Source organism: Bubalus kerabau, chromosome 16 (genome assembly GCF_029407905.1).
Source record: "Bubalus kerabau isolate K-KA32 ecotype Philippines breed swamp buffalo chromosome 16, PCC_UOA_SB_1v2, whole genome shotgun sequence".
Taxonomy (NCBI): Eukaryota; Metazoa; Chordata; class Mammalia; order Artiodactyla; family Bovidae; genus Bubalus; species Bubalus kerabau.
Window position 1 is genome coordinate 59,181,153 of NC_073639.1, and position 19,762 is coordinate 59,200,914.

Genomic DNA, 19,762 nt, shown 5'->3' on the forward strand with positions numbered 1-19,762 from the left:
GAGACACCCAGCTCACTCAGGCCTTCCCAAGGTCCCCGGAGGGATCCCTCATGCCCCAGCCTTCGTGAGCAGCAGGGAGAGGTCACAGGGCGTTCACACCAACCCTTACTGCAGACTGCTGGGAAAGGCTTGTCTCCCCCAGATCGCCCCTTCTCCCCACACAGTGGCCTCATGACCTTTCAGCCATGTGGCCTCAGCCACATGTGTGTGCTGTCTCCATTTCCCCATCTGTGAAATGGGCAGTTACCAGCCCTAGTAGGTGCTGTGTGGGCAGATGCGAACACATAGACAAGGCGCACGGGGCGAGCACTTAGGAAGTGGGCTGTCCTCTCCGGGATGGGGATTAACCCTCCCCGGGCAAAGTGCTGGGCCCGTAACAGATGCGCGGTTAATGCGCTTGGCGCTGGGAGGGTCACCCCGGAACTGGAATCTGGCCCAGGCCTTGCAGAACGGGGACTAGAGAAGCGGGAGGGGAGCGCGTGGCAGAAACACCAGTGTCGGTGCCTCACGCCGTCGGACGCCTATAGCGCTTCCCCCCTCCCCTCCTGCCCTTTCTCCGCTTCCTCTCCTTCCAAATCTCTCCCTTTTTGTATGTCTCTCTGCCTCTCACTGTCTCTCTGCCTCCCTCTCTATCTCTCTGAACCTCTGTCGCTTCGTCTTTCACTCTGTCTCTGCCTATCTCTTCTTCTCCCATGCTATTTCTCTCCATCTGTCTGTCTCCCTATCTCTGTTTCTCTCTGTGTCTCTCTGCCTCTCTCTTCCCATCACTGTCTACTTCTCTGTCTTTCTGTCTGTCTCTCCTCTCTTCCTCTGTCTGTCTGTCTGTCTCGGTGTTCTAGAGGAGGACCCTTCGGAGGATGATTCCATCAAGGACTCTCTGGGCACGGAGCAGTCCTACCCATCCCCTCCACAGCTCCCACCGCCACCAGGGCCCGAAGACCCCCTGTCCCCCAGCCCAGGGCAGCCCTTGCTGGGCCCCAGCCTGGGCCCCGATGGCCCTCGGACTTTCTCGCTGTCCCCCTTCCCCAGCCTGGCTTCAACGGAGAGACTGACAGGGGACACGCTGCTGTCCAAGCACATGATGCCCCCAACTGCCTTCAAGGGGGAAGCGGGAGGCCTGCTAGTGTTCCCCCCAGCCTTCTATAGCGCCAAGCCCCCCACGACCCCTGCTACCCCAGCCCCTGGCCCTGAGCCGCCTGGGGGTCCTGAGCCAGCAGAGGGGGGCGGGGGCGGCGTGGCCACGGCAGGGGCTGGAGCAGAGGAGGAGCAGCTGGACACGGCGGAGATCGCCTTCCAGGTGAAGGAGCAGCTGCTCAAACACAACATCGGGCAGCGGGTGTTCGGCCACTATGTGCTGGGGCTGTCCCAGGGCTCAGTCAGTGAGATCCTGGCCCGGCCCAAGCCCTGGCGCAAGCTCACGGTGAAGGGCAAGGAGCCCTTCATCAAGATGAAGCAGTTCCTGTCGGACGAGCAGAACGTGCTGGCCTTGAGGACCATCCAGGTGCGGCAGCGAGGTGGGTGCTGGCCGAGGGCCCGTCCACAGAGCCGTCTCCCCAGGCCAGCCCCAGGCGTGGGGCTGTTGAGGGCTGAGAACACGGCTCACAGTTCAGAGCCTGAGTCTGCCACCTCCCAGCTGTGTGACCTGGGGCAAATGACTTTGCCTCTCTGTGCCTCAGTAAAATAAGGGAAACCATCTGTAAAATAAGGGAAACCATCCTCAATCCCTCCTGGGGCTCCCTGTCCCATAGACCTGGGTGCTGCCGTGGTGTAGTTCAGGCGGATAATGGTGGGGAAAGGCCGGGCCCCTGGGGCTGCCTTGGCAGGTACCCTGTAAGCACTTCCAAGCCTCAGTTTACCCATCCATAAGATGACCGGGGTGAACCCCCCAACCTTGACAGACTCAGTTTTTAGAGTAATCCATGTGAAGGCCCCAAGTTTTGACCCCACAGACACCTGAGTTTGTGTCCCAGCTTTGCCATTCATCCACTTAGTGACCTCAAGCAGCTCTCTTTAGCTGCTCTATGCCTCAGTTTCCCCATCTGTCAGGCTCCTGAAGAGAGTTAAATGAGCATAAAGCATGTAATAACTCCCTGAGAATTGTTAGCTATTTTCTTTCCTTTTTTTTGGCCACACCTTGGGGCATGTGGGATGTTAGTTCCCCGACCAGTGATCGAACTTGCATCCTCTGCAGTGGAAGCACAGAGTCTTAACCACTGGACCACCAAGGAAGTCCCAAGATGATCGTTCACTTTGATGGTGGCTGCCCTCATTGAGTTTTGTTGTTATTTCAAGCTGAGTCTCTTGTGGGTCCACAGTTTGTCACACGGACTCACAGTCTGGCTCTCACTCTCCCGGCCCTGGGAGGAAGACACCAGCGTGTCACCCTGCCCAGCACCAGGTACTGACCCCCAACATGCAGGTCCCCACAACAGACACCTCCTTTCCTCCCCCAGGCAGTATCACCCCAAGAATCCGCACGCCAGAGACCGGCTCGGATGACGCCATCAAGAGCATCCTAGAGCAGGCCAAGAAGGAGATCGAGTCACAGAAGGGGGGTGAGTGTGGCCACAGCAGGTGAGGCCTGAGGCCTCCAGGGCCTGTCCTGAGCAGGAGGCGAGGCTGTGTCCACCCCAGAGGGGATTCCAAGCAGGTCTGAACCGCTTTTCCTTTTTCACAATCTGCAGCCAATGAGATCTAGGCCTGGAAAGTACCGGATCCATTATCCAGTATGGGAGCTATAAGCCATTTAACTACAGTTAAGTGAAATTACGGAGAAGGCGATGGCACCCCACTCCAGTACTCTTGCCTGGAAAATCCCATGGCCGGAGGAGCCTGGTGGGCTGCAGTCCATGGGGTCGTGAAGAGTCAGACACGACTGAGAGACTTCACTTTCATGCATTGGAGAAGGAAATGGCAACCCACGCCAGTGTTCTTGCCTGGAGAATCCCAGGGATGGGGGAGCCTGGTGGGCTGCCGTCTATGGGGTCGCACAGAGTCAGACACGACTGAAGCGACTTAGCAGCAGCAGCAAGTGAAATTAAAACCTCAGTTCTTCAGCCACAGCAGCCACATCGCACAGGTGACCCCAAGGCCGAGTTCTGTTGGGGATGCTGCTCTGTGTTGTTTCCGGAGGCCCCGTGATCAGTATTCACCAGGCGCTTGTCAGGCACCTCGACCTGAGCCTCACCATCTGACCATCCACCTCACCCTCCCTGCACTTGTACTTTCTGGTTCCCAATGAGATGCTGCTCCCCCAGCTTCCTCCCACCTCTCCAACCGTACCTCCTCCACTTTCCCAGTGGGTGCCCACTCAGAACTCAGTGATTGAAAACAACACAGATTGATCTTACAGTTCTGGAAATCGGAAGTCCAAAATCAGCCTCACTGGGCTACAGTCACGGTGTCAGCAGGGCTGCATTCTTTCTGGAGGCAACGGAAAAAATCCGTTCCCTTATCTTTTTCAGCTTCTAGAGGCTGTCCAGATTTTCTGCCTCCTGGCACCTTCCTTCATCTTAGCGTTGTAGCATCTTTAGTCTCTCTCTGTCTCTGTCTCTCATCTTTCTGCCTCCCTCTCATAAACGCCATTGTGATTTTGTGGGGCCCACCCAGATAACCCAGGATAATACCCTCATCTCAAAATTCTTAACTCTGATCATATCTAAAAATTCCCTTTTGCCATGTGAGGTAACATATTCACAGGTCCCGGAGGTTGGGATATGGATATCTTTGGGGGACCGTTATTTAGCCTGTCACAGTGTGCTTTCTCCATCAGCCCCTTATGGGGCTCCCCCAGAACTCCACCCCAGGCCTCCTGACTTTCTTATTCTTCTTCGATGAGTTAATCTGCTCCTGGAAGTTTCAACAACCCTAACCCTAACCCCGTCCAGGGGTTACTTAAGTTTTTTCAAGCTTGTCCATCCCGCGTCCCACCTGCCACCAGCCTAGTGAGCCAGCGTCATCACTTGCTGGGACTATTACAGTAGCCTCTTTACTGGTCTTGCCAGTGACCAGTCTTGCTGGTCCTGCTTTACTGGCCTAGACCCCACTCCAGCTCATTCTCCCCCCAGAGGCCACAGGGATCCTTCAAGAGAACCACATATTCATGTCACTATTTGAAATCCTTCCATGGCTCCCTATTACCCTCAGGATAAAATCCTAATTCCCCAACAAGGGCTACAGACCCTAGAATAGTCTTCAGACTCCTCCTGACCCCTCCATGCCTCTCACCTGAACTGTTTTTGCTCATGACCATCCTCACTCCTGTTTCTGTGCCCCTAAGGCCATCTTCACCCCAGCCACCTTTCTGTCCGGCTCCTGCTCCTACTTTACAACTCAACTCAGAAGTCATCTCCTCCAGGAACCCCCATCCCCATCCTGGTGGATTGGAATCCACCCCTCCTCGGATCCCCTGTAATGACCTGTGTTATTCGGTGCAATGGAGCCTGAGTGCCTTGGCTGCCAATTTTGCCTCTGCTATTTATTAAACAGTGTGACCTCTGGCAAATTACTTAGCCTCTCTGTGCCTTCATTTTCTCATCTTTAAAATAGGTGCAGTATTTGTATTCCCTTCTCAAGGTTGTGTGAGGATCAAATGACATCAGGCATGGCACGCACTCAGCTGGGGTCTAGTATGTAGAAGGTGTCCCGGGAAAGTTAGCCGTCCTCATTACATTATCACTATGTCTCCATTGTTGCATTTATTCATGTTACAAATGACTCTGCTGATGTGGCTGTCCCTCCAAGTGGGGGATTCTTGCAACCAGGGACCTATCACGTCCCTGCACCCAGCATAATGTAGTACAGCCAGCGCAGACCACAGCTGACTCAACTGGACACCGGCTTCAGCACTCCCACTCCATTTTACAGTATCTGCTCCCCCCTGGTGGTGACTTGGGGCAAGTGTCCCTATTCCCAAGTCTGCTGCTGGAAGCTACGAATTTCCCACGGACCCCTCTTTTCCTGGTCCCTGGAAAGGACAGAGAGAGGTTAACCCTGCTGGGATGCTGCACTGCCCCACCCAGATAATCTGCTGAGCCCCGACTGTGTGCACACTTAGTTATGTCTTCTTGGTCAATTCTGGTAGCAAAAGAGAGGCAGTCATTCAGTAAACATTAAATGCCTACTGTGTGCTGGACAGAGGTTACACACATAGATGAGACACAGTATTGGGGTGAAAAGAACCATGAGAAACAGTCTCATCTAACTCTCCCACTAAAAAGGACAGCTGAGGCCAAAGAGAGGGGGACATACTCACAGTTATTCCGAGACCAGAGGAGAACACAGGCCTCCTGACTCCCTGCACAGTGCTCTCCCACTGGGAGGTCTGCATCAAGGTAGCAAAGAAATTAAAAAGACATCACAGAGGGAAACCTTTGCTCGAGTGGCCCAGGCAGGAGGTTTCCATTTAGGGTCTGTGAAAAGTTCAGCAAGAGGAAGAGTGCCAGGTTACCCCCCGATGTCCCTCACAGAAGTGAAGACTAAGCAGAGAGCAGTTAGCATCCCTCTGGGAAGGAAGTGAACGTGGCTGACAATGACCTGCGAACTCTGCTTTTGGGGATCAAAGGAAATATTCAGAATGGGAACAAAAATGTATATAGAAGCTATGTCTTTATTGTTGTTCCCAACAGTGACAAAGTAGAAACCTAAGTGTCCAGCAGTGGGGGGCTGGGTAACTAAAGCCAAGAGTATTTCTTCAATGGCATATGCAGCCATTAAAGATAGAAGAACTTCAAATCGTAGGAAGAAACACTCATGTTGAGACTAAGTGGGAGCAAGCCAGGCCACACTGCCATGTATCAAGTGTGGCCATCCCATGCATGTAGTTAGAAAACAGATTGGAAGGGAAGACTTGGGAAAATTTCATGTGATTACCACTGGGGGAAAGATCAGAGGGGATTCTCATTTTCATCTTAAGTTTTTGTGCATTGTTAGCTTTTTTTTTTTAACAGAGGGGGATTTTTTTGGCCATGCTCGCTCTCTGTTGCTTTGCGTGGGCTTTCTCTAGTTGTGGTGAGCAGGGGCTGCTCTTTGTTGCGGTGGCTTCCCTGTTTCGGAGCACAGGTTTGAGGGTGCTCGGGCTCAGTAGTTGTGGCACCCAGGCTTTGATGCCCCACGGCATGTGGAGTCTTCCCAGACCAGGGTTCAAACCCGTGCCCCCCGCGTTGGCAGGCGGATTCTTACCCACTTCCACCAGGGATGTCTGCTTTTTTTGAGGTAAAATTCACATAACATGAATTTAACCATTTTAGAGTGAAGAATTCAGTGGCCTTTAGTTCCTTCACAATGTTTTGCAGCAACTGTCTCTGTCTAGTTCCCAAACATCTTCATCACCCCCAAAAGGAAACACTGTACCCGTTAGTAGTCGCTCCCCACGCCTCACCTCCCCTGAGCCCCACGGAGGCCCCAGTCTGTTTTCTGTGTCTGTGGCTCTCCTTGTTCTGGATAGTTCATATGAGCGGAAACTGTCCAATAGGTGGCCTCTTGTGCCTGGCTTCTTTCACTTCACGTAATGTTTTCAAGTTTCCTCCATATGGTATCAGTGCTTCATTCCTTTTATGACTGAATAGTATTCCATTGCTCTATTGCTTTTTAATTGGCAAAGCAATAGAAATTATTTTTAATGGCGCTATGAGGATCCACCGGGGTGCAGACTACTCAGTGAGATAGTAAAGGAAGGGCTGTGTTGACCTAGGTTGGTTCAGGGGTGGGGAGAGACCCCAGTGTAGGAAAGGCCACTAAGAGAGCAGAGGGAAGCCCGGTCCTGCTGTTCCTTTGTGTTGACCACTTGTAGAATTTTCACCAAGTAATGTATTGCTTATTTGGGTTGCTCTGCCGCTCAATAGAAAGCAGGTTATACTGTGTGTCCTTTCTGGGACTTGCTTTTATTTGCATAGGTGGATCACAGCATGTGTAAAAACAGCTGTCTTCTTCTAACCTTACAGTATCCCCATGAGCGCTTTTTCCACATAAGCTAAAATCTGTGTCCACCTGGTTTTTATCCCCAGACACAGAGGTTGCCCCCAACATGTCGCTGGTATAAATTCTGTGCTGTGAACGTCTTTGTCCTTCAAACCATGCCCTGTCCACGGGCCTCCAGCCTCCCTGTCCCCGGGCCTCCAGCCTCCCTGTCCCCTTTCCCACAGGCGAGCCCAAGAACTCAGCAGCCCCACTGAGCATCACCAACGGCACAGCCCCCGCCAGCACCACCTCGGAAGACGCCATCAAGAACATTCTGGAGCAAGCACGCCGCGAGATGCAAGCGCAGCAGCAGGCCCTGCTGGAGATGGAGGCCGGCGCCCGGGGCCGCTCGGTACCTCCCTCGCCCCCAGAGCGGCCCTCACTGGCCGCCATGAGCCAGAACGGGGCCCCGACGCTCGTCAAGCAGGAGGACAGCGGTGTCGGCAGCGGGGGGACGAGCAGCAGCGGCACGCAGACCTCCCTCACGGTCCTGTCCCCGGCCGCCTTCGTGCAGAGCATCATCCGGAAGGTTAAGTCGGAGATCGGCGACGCCGGCTATTTCGACCACCACTGGGCCTCGGACCGCGGCCTGCTCAGCCGCCCCTACGCCTCTGTCTCGCCCTCACTCTCCTCCTCCTCCAGCTACTCCGGCCAGCCCAATGGGCGGGCCTGGCCCCGTGGGGACGAGGCCCCCGCAGTCCCCGAGGACGAAGCGGCCGGGAGCGAGGACGAGCCCCCCAGGGTGGGCGAGCTCAAGGCCGAGGGGGGCGGTCCTGAAGGGGGCGGCGGCGGGCGGCTGGCCTACTACCCAGCCTATGTGCCCCGCACGCTGAAGCCCACCGTGCCGCCCCTGACCCCCGAGCAATACGAGCTCTACATGTACCGCGAGGTGGACACCCTGGAGCTGACGCGCCAGGTCAAGGAGAAGCTGGCCAAGAATGGAATCTGCCAGAGGATCTTCGGGGAGAAGGTGAAAGTGGTGGGGTTCGCCCCAGAGGTTCAGGGAGCCTGGGGAGCAAGGACACCTTTGCCGTGTCCATGGCCTGGAAAGAAGGGTGTGTGTGAGTGTGTGTAAGTGACCAAGAACTGAGCAGAAGCAGGATTCAGACCCAGATCTGAGTGACCCCCAAAGCCCTTTTTCCTGTCCCTGGGCAGTGGGGAAAGGGGAGCCACGGACAAGGCTGGTGTTCAGTTCTGCGGTTTTTAAAGCTGTGAAAAGCTTCCATCTGGTTAGTTAATAGCCGCCTACCCCCCTTCTCCAGTAACCTCCATCCCTCCCATGGTCCATTCCACTTAAGTGTTAAGGCTCAGCCCAGCTCGGAGGAATGGGAAATACAACATAGGAAGGCTTCCTGGAGGAGGAGGCACTTAAGGGGTCTTAAGAGTCCAAGGACGATTTTTAGATGGGCTTCCCTTGTGGCTCAGCTGGTAAAAAATCTGCCTGCAATGCGGGAGACCTGGGTTCAATCCCTGGGTTGGGAAGACCCCCTGGAGAAGGGAAAGGCTACGCACTCCAGTATTATGGCCTGGAGAATTCCATGGACTGTAAGGAAATCTGGAAGGGCACTGCAGGTGGAGGGCACAGCACAGGCACACAGCAGGCATATGGAGAGTGAAGATCACTTGAAGGCAGCCCTCTCCTCTTGGAACAGGAGTGAGCAGTGGGCCCTAATGGTCTGGGGAAGAGAGGTGGAGGGGATGGCCAGGACCTGCTGACCCAGCCTTCCCGCCCTGCCCATCCCCAGGTGCTGGGCCTGTCACAGGGCAGCGTGAGTGACATGCTGTCCCGGCCGAAGCCGTGGAGCAAGCTGACGCAGAAGGGACGGGAGCCCTTTATCCGCATGCAGCTGTGGCTCTCGGACCAGCTTGGCCAGGCCGTGGGCCAGCAGCCCGGCGCCTCCCAGGGTGAGTACAGATGGGGCCCCGAACCACCGAGAGCCCTCACTCTTCCAGTCTGTGCAGTGGCTTCACTGCCCACGTCTCCCTTCTCCTGCCCCTCCCCGCTGCTGCCCTGAAAGGGCCCCTGCTCCCCTTTCATCCTTCCCTCAGCCAGACTGACCTCTAGGTGGCGCCAGAGTGGCTAGATTGAGCGGGAGTAGGGGTGGGGGCGGTGCCCACCTTACCATCCCATGTCAGAAGTCTGCTGATTGATCTCTTTCCCAGCAATCCAGCTTGCAGCCTCAGAATCCTTCTTCGCACAGAGCCTTTGGGTTTATATTAACAAATTTCCATCAGGCACCAGTTAAATACATTGAGGAAGAAGTACCTTTTTCCACTTGACTGGAAGGTGCCCTGTGGACCAGCACAGGAATTTCTAAACACGCCCCTCCCCATTAGGGACACCTCCCCAGGCATGTCCCCTGCCCTCCCCGGACTGTCCAGCAGCTCAGCTCACGCTGGAAAGTCCAGTGAGTGGGTGACTCTTGATTCCTCAGGAGGTGACCCCATTATCTCATGGAGTCCTCTTTATGGCCCTGAGCAGGTAGTTGCAAGTATAGCACCGCTTGTATTATGGCCCCATTTCACAGATTCAGGAACTGAGGTTCCATAAAGCCACCCTATCCAAGATATCTTCTAAAAAGTGGTTTTCTAACATGCTGCTGCTGCTGCTAAGGTGCTTGTTATGTCTGACTCTGTGCGATCCCATAGACGGCAGCCCACCAGGCTCCCCCATCCCTGGAATTCTCCAGGCAAGAACGCTGGAGTGGGTTGCCATTTCCTTCTCTAATGCACGGAAGTGAAGTTGCTCAGTCGTGTCCGACTCTTAGCAACCCCATGGACTGCAGCCTACCAGGCTCCTCCATCCATGGGATTTTCCAGGCAAGAGTACTGGAGTGGGGTACCATTGCCTTCTCCGTTTTCTAACATATATGTACACAAAATGTCTTATGAAAAATGTGGTTTTACTTTTTAAGGTAATTACCATTTTGTTATAGTGAGACTATTAAAGCTGTACTCGCACAGCAACTGTCAAGTATATATATAAAATAGGATTGTTAACTTCAGTCACCATGCTGTGTATCAAATCCCAGAACTTACTCATCTTATATGCATCTTTTTATTACATTATTATTGATTGCTGTGGGGACTCACTGTATTTTACTTAGCTAACTCTGGCAGTTGGACTTGTCAGTCATTGCCAAATCCTTTTTTTTCCTCTTAACTTTTAATTTTGATGTAATTTCTAACTTACCAAAGTGTTGAAGCAATAGAACCAACTTCCTATATCCTACATACTGATTCACCAGTTGTTAATTTTGCCATATTTGTGCTCTTTCTCTCAACTATTTAAGAGATTAATTGAAGATATCATGTCCCTTTACCCCTAAATATTTCAAAGTATTTAGCAAGAATGAGAAATTTTACATTAATACAATACTACTATGTAACCCACCATCTATATTCCAAGTTTCTTCAGTTGTCCTAATAATCACCTTTATATAATTTTATCTTTCCCTGTCCAGGTCAAATTCAGGATCACTTGTACTTAGTCATCATGTCTCTTTAGTCTCTTTCAATTTGGACAGTTCTTCTGCCTCTCTCTAAAGTTTTTTAGTTTTGACGTTTGTGAAAACTGGAAGCCAGTTATGTTATAGACTGATGCTCAGTTCAGCTTCGTCTGATGTTTCCTTGTGGCTAGACTCAAGCTGTGCACTTCGGGCAGGAATGTCCCAGAAATGTTGCTCTGTCCTTCTCAGTCCATCATATGAGGAGTCACCAGCTGTTGATTTGTCCTGTGCTAACTTCAATCACTAGATTGAGTTGGTGTTGGCAGATAGCTGTACTTGCAAAGTTACTGTTTTTCCCTTTGTACTTAATAAGTATCCTGTGGGGAGATACTTTGGGACTAGGTGGATATCTTTTTCCTCCTCCAACTTTCATCTACTGGTTTTCACAGCCAGGATGGTCCCTGCCTGAGATTTTACTGCGGTAGTTGCAAAATGGGTTGTCGCCAACTCTTGGCTGTAACAAACAAGCCTGCCCAAACCATGCATGTCTATGCCAGATTGCAGTAACTGCCTTTTCTGTCTCTGCCGCCCACAGTCAGTCCCACTGAACCAAGGTCCTCGCCATCCCCACCCCCTAGTCCCACGGAGCCACCGGAGAAGAGCTCCCAGGAGCCCCTGAGTCTGACACTGGAGAGCAGCAAGGAGAACCAGCAGCCAGAGGGACGCTCCAGCTCATCACTGAGTGGGAAGATTTACTCGGGCAGCCAGACCACAGGGGGCATCCAGGAGATTGTGGCCATGTCCCCCGAGCTGGACACGTACTCCATCACCAAGAGGGTCAAAGAGGTCCTCACAGACAACAACCTAGGTACAGGGTACTGGGAGTCAGGGGTGCTGCCTCTTGCCCTGCTTGGCTCCCCCTTGCCTTAAGGAAAGAGCCATGGTGAGATCCCAGGCACTGGGGTCCCTTCTGCAGGTGCTGCTCAGCCCTGGGCCACCCAGGGCCCCCTGGGAGGCATCTGACTCTGAACTGGGTCTCTAGAGTGGACAGCAGGGAGGTCAGTATGCTGTCCTCCTAAAGTGCTTAACCCACAACTTTCAAAACTTCCTTCCAGGAGGACTTAGAGAATCCCAGGAAGATTCGCAGTTATTCTGAGTTATTCTCAGATAACTCAGTCCTCATCTAATGCTGGGGGCCCAAGAGAGAAATCTGGATTCTTTAATTTTTTGAATTACAAACTCCTCCACGTCTCAGATGGGAGTCAAGTCATGCACACAAACCTCAACTTTTCACTACAATTTTTATAATAAAAATAAGGTATCACTATTTGAAAATGCCAAACAATACAGGAAAAAAAAAAGTTAAAGTGTAAACAAATAAAATCTCCCCTAACCTCCCAGTCATACGCCACAGTTTTTCTGTATCTTTGATATTTTCTGAACACATACAGAATTGTATGTTCACCTAGTTTCTTCTCTTCTTTTTTCTAGATAGATGAAATTACACACAGGCTGTCCTTCCACTTGCTTTTTAAAAACTAACACTGTTCTGCAGACCCTCTTCAGCCTTAGAATGAATAGCCCACCTGCAGTCTTTGTCACTGTTGAAAAATTTTCAGGCCATGGATGCCCCACATTTTTTATGCAGCTAATGAGCATTTTGCTTGTTCCCAATTTCCTGCTGCCTCTGAAACCACATCCACATGCGTCTTTGTGCCCTTGGGCAAGTACATCTGGAGGAGAAATCCCAGGCAGTGGGATTGCTGGATTAGAGGGTTTGCACATTAAAATTTTGATAGAATCTGTCAAATTACTCTCCGACAAGGTGATACTTATTTGTGTACATGAAGTTTGCAGACAATGTCAGGGATCCCCTAGGAGTGAATAACATCTAAATCATGACAGCATTTTTGTTTGGCAGCTATCTGCCTGCCCCCACCTCCTGTTTTGCAGAAAGTTCCCCAGATGCACACAGGTGTGGGTCCCCCGATGTGTCTGGTCCTCCCTGCTGAGTTAGTGGAGACATTCCCTGGTTTCTGCCTGCCCCTTGTCTCTCCCGGGAGCACCTGTGCCCAGCCTGGGGTAACAGGTCGTCCCCCTCCTCCCCTGTCCCCAGGGCAGCGGCTCTTCGGGGAGAGCATCCTAGGGCTGACCCAGGGCTCCGTGTCTGACCTTCTCTCCCGACCCAAGCCCTGGCACAAGCTGAGCCTGAAGGGCCGGGAGCCCTTTGTGCGCATGCAGCTGTGGCTCAACGACCCCCACAACGTGGAGAAGCTGAGAGACATGAAGAAGCTGGAGAAGAAAGGTAAGCCCTGGAAACTCTGGGTCTGGCCTCAGGTTTTCCCATTGGAACCGTATCTGGTTCTAACCTAAATAAACCCAGGGTCCCAGTGGTCCAGTCTTAGCCTAGTGTAGGCTGCAAGAAATAGCCATTCCACAGAACGTGAGCCATTAAAATGTTTAATACTTTTCCCCTGAAAATTCCAATACACCGTCTCTCTCAGCGTCCTTCCACAAACCCATAGCCACTCCAGAGTCTCCTGCATATTCCCCAAGCCCCCTCTCTCTCTGATCTCTCCATCCTCTGCATCAGAATCCTATTATATTACCCCCTTTGCCCATCACCTGGATTCTATGCAACAAAGCACAGAATTGACCCAGCAAATGATAACTCCCCCTTTAACAAGACCGGACAAGAAATCACAGGTTCGTTGGGAACTTGTCCTGCCGCTTGCTGGCTGTGTGATCTTGGGCAAGTTACTTCCCTTCTCTGTGCCTCATTCCACTTCATCTGAAAGTAAGAGTCATAGCGTCTACCTCAGGGCATTGGTGTGAGGATTAAATGGGACCCAATACCTTACTTCCTCCATTCTGAGGTGGGCTTCCCCCCCAACGCACACACATTTTGATGATTTGAGGCTGAGATGCATCATGCAATTACTACGTTCATTTAAAATTAACGTCCTGGAGCCTGGCAGGGGCCAAGGACGAAAGACTCTGCACCACTTTCTGCATCTGTACCACCTCCCCACTGAACCCACAAACTCCACAGATGGCTCCAGAGAAAGCTGTGAAAACAGGAAAGAAAAATCTTAAAACTAAGATTACTTCCCCCTGCCCTCCAAAACACTGGTGAAATTCAGGGACACTTCTGACAATCGAGAATGCTGCAGAACCCCCTTTTTGGAGTACTTCCTGTCTGCGAGGGCAGCCCTCCACACATGTTAACAGTTAGCGTGTTAATGATCAGGTGTGGGCAGGCGAGCGTCTCCCATCTCACGAGGAGGGCGTGGAAGGAGAAAAGGCTGAGGCCGGGCCGGGGTCCCCACGTTTGGGGCACAGGGGCTCTAAGGACAGCTGGCTGGTGCTCAGTTCAGCTTGAGACCCCTCCTCGGTTAAGGGGAGCCTCTAGTTGGCCCCTCTCAGCCCTCCCTCCCTCCCTCCCCCACCCCAGCCTACCTGAAACGCAGGTACGGCCTCATCAGCACTGGCTCAGACAGTGAGTCTCCAGCCACCCGCTCCGAGTGCCCCAGCCCCTGCCTGCAGCCCCAAGACCTGAGCCTCCTGCAGATCAAGAAGCCCCGAGTGGTGCTGGCCCCCGAAGAGAAGGAGGCGCTGAGGAAGGCCTACCAGCTGGAGCCCTACCCCTCCCAGCAGACCATTGAGCTCCTCTCCTTCCAGCTCAACCTCAAGACCAACACCGTCATCAACTGGTTCCACAACTACAGGTAGGGATGGGGGGCAGGGTGCCTGGTGGCCCCTGGGAGGGTGGGCAGGGGTCTCAGCCGGCACCCTCTGCTTCCTCATCCCAGGGCCTGGAGGGAGCCCATCATGGCCTCTGGGAAACGAGGTGGCCATATTTCTAGGTGTTTAGCTTTATAACGTAGGCAAACCCGGATGTAAATTCCAGCTTGACAGTTTTCATCTTGTGCGGCCTGGGCAAGTGACTTCACCTCCCAGAGCCTCAGTCTTGTAACCTGTAAAATGAGAATTATAATGGGGTCTACTTCATAGAGTTGCCTTGAGGATTTGATGCGGCTAACATACTTACGGAAAATAACCGGGCACATAGGAGGCGGTAGGTGCTGACGACAGTATTGTCGCTACCTTTGTTGTGACTTCACCAGCGTGCTCCGCGTCTGCCTCTACAAAGGGACAGGGGATTGTGTTTGGGGCACAGGCCTGAGGCACCCTAACTACCCACTGAGTCTTGTGTCAGTGCCCTGGTCTGGGGCTCCTGGCCTTTCCCACTCCTGAGGGGGAAGGAAACCCTTGTGGCAGCCCCTCAGGCTCTACCCACCTCAGGGAGTGGGTGATCCCCAAGGAAAGTGGTGCATCCTTCCACTCACCAGTCCCTCATCCTCGGAGCAGCTGACCTGCAGGGGGCTGGCTGCCTCGGGGCACTGACTGGGTGCACGGTTCCCAAGGAGACCGCAGAAGGGCTTCCTGAGAACCCTGAAGAGAAGGCTTGATGCGATTTCAAGGGCCATCCCTCTGAGGCACTCCCCACCAAGCCTCCTGAGCAAGAAATGTCTCTGATGCCTCTGTGGTGCCAGAGAAGAGAGTCTCTTGATCCCTGAGAGAAGAGGAGGGAGGAACCTAGAAGGATGGAACACCTGAAATCTCTCTCCAGAGCCCAGGCATGGGCATCACACAGACCCGAGTTCAAATCCCACCTTGGCTGTGTGTTGTTGGGCAAATCACTGTACCTTTCTGAGTCTCATCCCTATTTTACAGATAAGGAACTTAAAATTTATTCCACAACGCTGAATTGAGGATCAAATGAAAAACTACAGGCATGAACACATTGTAAAATACTGCTTTATAGCTTGCTCAGACCCAGAACCTGCCAAACGGCAGATGATACAGGTCCTTAAAGCCTCACACCCTCCTTCGCTTCCAGACATTCTCTCCCCTCTTGTTTCCCACAGGAATGTATCCCTCCATTATAATCCAGCATATTCATTTCAGTTAATAGTTGCCATGTATGCACAGGGAGCCAGGGTCGGGAGATACGGGGGTTCAGAGCCATCATCCCTGCTCTTAGAGAGTTTAAGATCACAAACCAGATAATTTCATGACAACCTAATAAATTCTGTGAAAACAAGAAGGAATAAGGAACTAAGGGAAAAGGGAATTCTACCTAGGGGAAATTTAGATAGAGAGATGGCATTTCAGCTGGACTTTGAAGGAGTAGGGAGAATTCCACTCCCCAAAAAAAACACTCTCAAAGAGCTATAATTATAGAAGAATACATTGCTTCATTTAGTAAATGTTTATTGAGCATCTTCTCTGTCCCAGGTACCAAAGAGAATGAGGTAAAGTCCTTAGCATCTCTCACAGACCAGCAGGGATGGTCACTATTAAATGAGTTCTTATAGTAATGTATCATTACACACTGCAGTGAGCTCTGGGAAAAGTGAACAATAGGATGTTTTGAGAAAAACTTACTTGGAAGGACCTGCTATAGATTAGGGAGTCAAGAATTGATGAAAAAGACTAATTTTTACTATGGTATAAATGACTATTAGCCAGATATTTATATTTGATCCACAGTTTGGAAGTTCTAATGATAAAGCTTCAGGCAAGTGAGCCATCCCCAAAACACCCAGCACTCCCCTGGTCCCACCAACTCTTCCCTCCAGAGGGAACTAAAGGAGAAGACAGGGCCTCCTGAGAGGTGGGCAAGGCCACCTTTGTGGAAGGATTAGGAACTGAGAGACGAAAGTGAACCCGATCACCGCTGATAGTCTCTCCGGGCTCAGGATCCTGGGATGGAGCCCCATCCCCGACCTGGGCAGGGAGGCAGGAGAGTGTAGGCAGACAGCTGGGTTCCGAGCCCAACTGCACTGCTTGCCGGCTCTGTGACCACGGCAGTCCCTGTGCCTGTCTGAGCCTTGTCATCTTTGTTGGTGGGCATGAGACTAGTCTCCCCCTCATAAGGTCATTATGAAAAATAGTCTGCACAAAGTGCTTGGTCCAGCATCTGGTACGTGATAAGCACTAATCATTATGATCTTTATCAATGAAATTTATAAATTTATTTTATATCAGTAACATGTACTTTATTATTATAAATACTAATATAATATATGATGTCATCAATTAAAGAAGGATACAGCATTGAAGATACTTAAAAAGTCCTATCACTCTATGATCTTGGACAACTGACTTGACCTCTCTGGACCTTGTGCTATTAGGGAAATAATTAATGAAGTTAAACCCATCCTAGCCTTTCCTGCCCTAAAACATAATAAATGAGACCACGTTTCCCTCTGACAAAAGGGAGGCCACTGAAGTGAAGAGAGGATGGGTTCTGGACTGGAATTCAGTGTACCCAGGTTCTGGGCCCAGCTCTACCTCTGTGTGCCTTGGTGACTTAGACAAGTTATTCTCTGCTTTTGACTTTGAGAAATGCTCTAGAGCACCACTGTCCAATAGAAATACAACAAAAGCCACATATATAATATAAAATTTTCTAGTAGCCACGTTGAAGAAAAATTTAAAAATAAAACTAAACAAAAAGAGACAGATGAAATTAATGTAATAGTACCCACTCCAGTATTCTTGCCTAGAGAATCCCAAGGACAGAGGAGCCTAGTGGGCTATAGTCCCTAGGGTTGCAAAGAGTCAGACATGACCAAGCACACACGCATATTTTATTTAGCCCAGGATATACAAATGCAGGGCTTCCCTTGTAGCTCAGTGGGTAAAGAATCTGCCTGCAGTACAGGAGACCCAGGTTCAATCCCTGGGTTGGGAAGATCCCCTGGAGAAGGAAATGGCAACCCACTCCAGCATCCTTGCCTGGAAAATCTCATGGACACAGGAGGCTGGTGGGCTGCAGTCCATGGGGTCGCAAAGAGTCGGGCACGACTGAGCAACTAACACTTTTACAAATGCAACCATTTCCACATGCAGTCAGTATAACAACTGTTAACAATGAGAGAGCCACGTGTGACCAGTGGCTGCTGCACTAGACCGCACAGGGCTGGACTGCGAGCTCTGGAATCCAACAGTCCTGAGTTCAAGTCCTGGTTCTGCCACTTACCAGCTGTGAAACTGGGGCATATCACCCAGCATCTCTGAGCCTGTTTCCTCCTCTGGAGTGGGGATGATGATAGCCCACCATCTGGAGTTGTTGAGAGGGCTTACTAGGATGCTGCATGTGAAGAAGCTTATGCATAGTGAGCCCCCCGGGGAAGTGGCTGGGGTCACAGGGCCACTCACTGGGTTTGACTCCAGGGTTAGCTGTCCACTCCAGCACCTTGCTCACCACCATCTCTGCCCCAGGTCCCGGATGCGCCGGGAGATGTTGGTGGAGGGGACCCAAGAGGAACCAGACCTCGACCCCAGTGGGGGTCCTGGCATCCTACTGCCAGCCCATTCCCACCCAGACCCCACCCCACAGAGCCCCGACTCAGAGGCCGAGGACCAGAAGCCTACGGTGAAGGAACTAAAGCTTCAGGAGGCTCCCGAGGAGAGCGTCACCCACCTGACCTCCCAGGACAAGACTCCAGTGAGGATTAAGCAGGAACAGACTGAGGAGGCTGAGGAACAAGCCGGCAGCCAGGACTCAAAGGAGCCGGACAAAGGCCAAGGCTCCCCCCAAGAGGTGCATCCTGACCCTCTGGGTGATGATGGACTCCCCAAAGCAGCCCCAGGGCTCCTCCTCCCAGGCGGGACCACCCCGGCCTGCCCCTCGCTGCACCCTCTCCCGGAGGGTGAGGGTGGGGAGCGGCTACACCCGGATCCCCTAAGCTTTAAGTCAGCCTCAGAGTCCTCCCGCTGCAGCCTGGAGGTGTCGCTGAACTCGCCCTCAGCAGCCTCCTCGCCGGGCCTCATGATGTCCGTGTCGCCTGTCCCTTCCTCCTCAGCCCCCATCTCCCCATCCCCACCCAGCACCCTCCCTGCCAAGGTGCTGAGTGCCAGCCCTACCACCGACACAACTGGGGCCTTGCACCCCAGCACCAAGGTGAACCCCAACTTGCAGCGGCGGCACGAGAAGATGGCCAACCTGAACAGCATCATCTACCGGCTGGAGCGGGCTGCCAATCGGGAGGAGGCCCTGGAGTGGGAGTTCTGAAGGTGGAGGCGAGGGGCGCACCCGGTGGCCACCGACTCTCCCAGACAGGACAGGGCCCCGGAAGGGAGGCGCTCGCGCAGCCCTCACCGCGTGGACAGCAGCGTTAGGGTCCCGCCGTTTTCCGCTTTTGTTGTAATCCAAGCTCTATGAAGTCATGAGTGAGCAGGTAGGGCCGGGGCTCCTGCTGCCTCTTTACAGCTCCCCCTGCCCCAGGGAGCACCATCTTCTCCCTGCTGGCCTCTCTACCAGACGCAGAAGCAAAGTGGAGCCACATTTTCACTTGGAAGCTCCAAACTCTTTTAGAAAAATAAATATTTATAGACCACTTTTAGATATTTTAATAAAGGATCCTTTGGAATTTATTCCCAGCTAATGCTGTTTTGATATTAACAGAGAGTTATAAAATCAGGATGCTGTCACAACTGTTGCGAAGTATACACTGAAGTTGTGTCGTTTTTTTGCCACTAGATGAGATTAAAAGGAGACAATTGTTCAAAGCCATCACAAAACACTATAAGACTGACCAAAATTTAGATAACCTTTGAACTGCATTGTTTTTTTTTCCACGTCTGTCTGTGAGACACATTGCATTGCTACTGCCCTTCCAGAAACCATGTTGAAAAGAGCAAGTCCAAAAGACTCTAAAGGAAAACTTCGATGCCATGAGGGTGTGTTTCATTCTGGTGGTCTGTTTTGCAACCTGGATAACACAATGTCCTGCGCTGTTGTAAGTGTTGTAGAGACGTGGGCTGTAGCCAACCATCCTCTCTGAGCTGTAACATGGTACAAAACAAACTGCTTACACTCCCTCTCGTCAGGAACCTGTGGACCACAGCGGGTGGATCTCCATCTCATCCACCTGTAAGGCAAGACGTGCTTCCAGATCCTTTGGAAAGCCTGGTACCAGGGCGAGAGTTTAGAGGGTGGCGCTTGAACCAGAGTGACGCCATTCCTCAACCTGAATTGTGGCCACAGCACGGGAAGTTTCCCTACTGGCTTTCCAGAGCAAGACTGTGGCTGCCATCTTCCTCTCCTTGTGTTTTAAGAAAATAACAGTGTTGGTCATCCCACAAGCACCCAGCTCAGCACCCCACACCAAAAAATGGGTTCATCAAACTAGAGACCCCCAACTCCCCTCTCATCATCTTCCTTCTCAAGTTGACCTTGGTGCTTTCTGGAAAGCGTCTGCACCTCCAGGTTTGTGCAGAATGAAGCTCAAAGGTTTGAGTTCACTGCAGCATGACCACCACATCCGTCTCCAAGTCCAGCC

General features: G+C 52.0%; 1 protein-coding gene across 1 annotated transcript in view; it reads left to right on the top strand.

The window, feature by feature from the left end:
- The window catches only part of CUX2 (cut like homeobox 2), a 278,643-nt gene extending 259,789 nt beyond the window's left edge, over positions 1 to 18,854 (top strand). The window contains exons 15-22 of the mRNA XM_055549878.1: positions 840 to 1,514; positions 2,454 to 2,555; positions 7,143 to 7,927; positions 8,703 to 8,862; positions 11,002 to 11,274; positions 12,523 to 12,711; positions 13,861 to 14,134; positions 17,700 to 18,854. Coding sequence (XP_055405853.1) covers positions 840 to 1,514; positions 2,454 to 2,555; positions 7,143 to 7,927; positions 8,703 to 8,862; positions 11,002 to 11,274; positions 12,523 to 12,711; positions 13,861 to 14,134; positions 17,700 to 18,492 — 3,251 coding nt within the window. The 3' untranslated portion in view covers positions 18,493 to 18,854. The remainder of the gene's footprint in view (positions 1 to 839; positions 1,515 to 2,453; positions 2,556 to 7,142; positions 7,928 to 8,702; positions 8,863 to 11,001; positions 11,275 to 12,522; positions 12,712 to 13,860; positions 14,135 to 17,699) is intronic.
- The last annotated feature ends 908 nt before the right edge of the window (positions 18,855 to 19,762 follow it).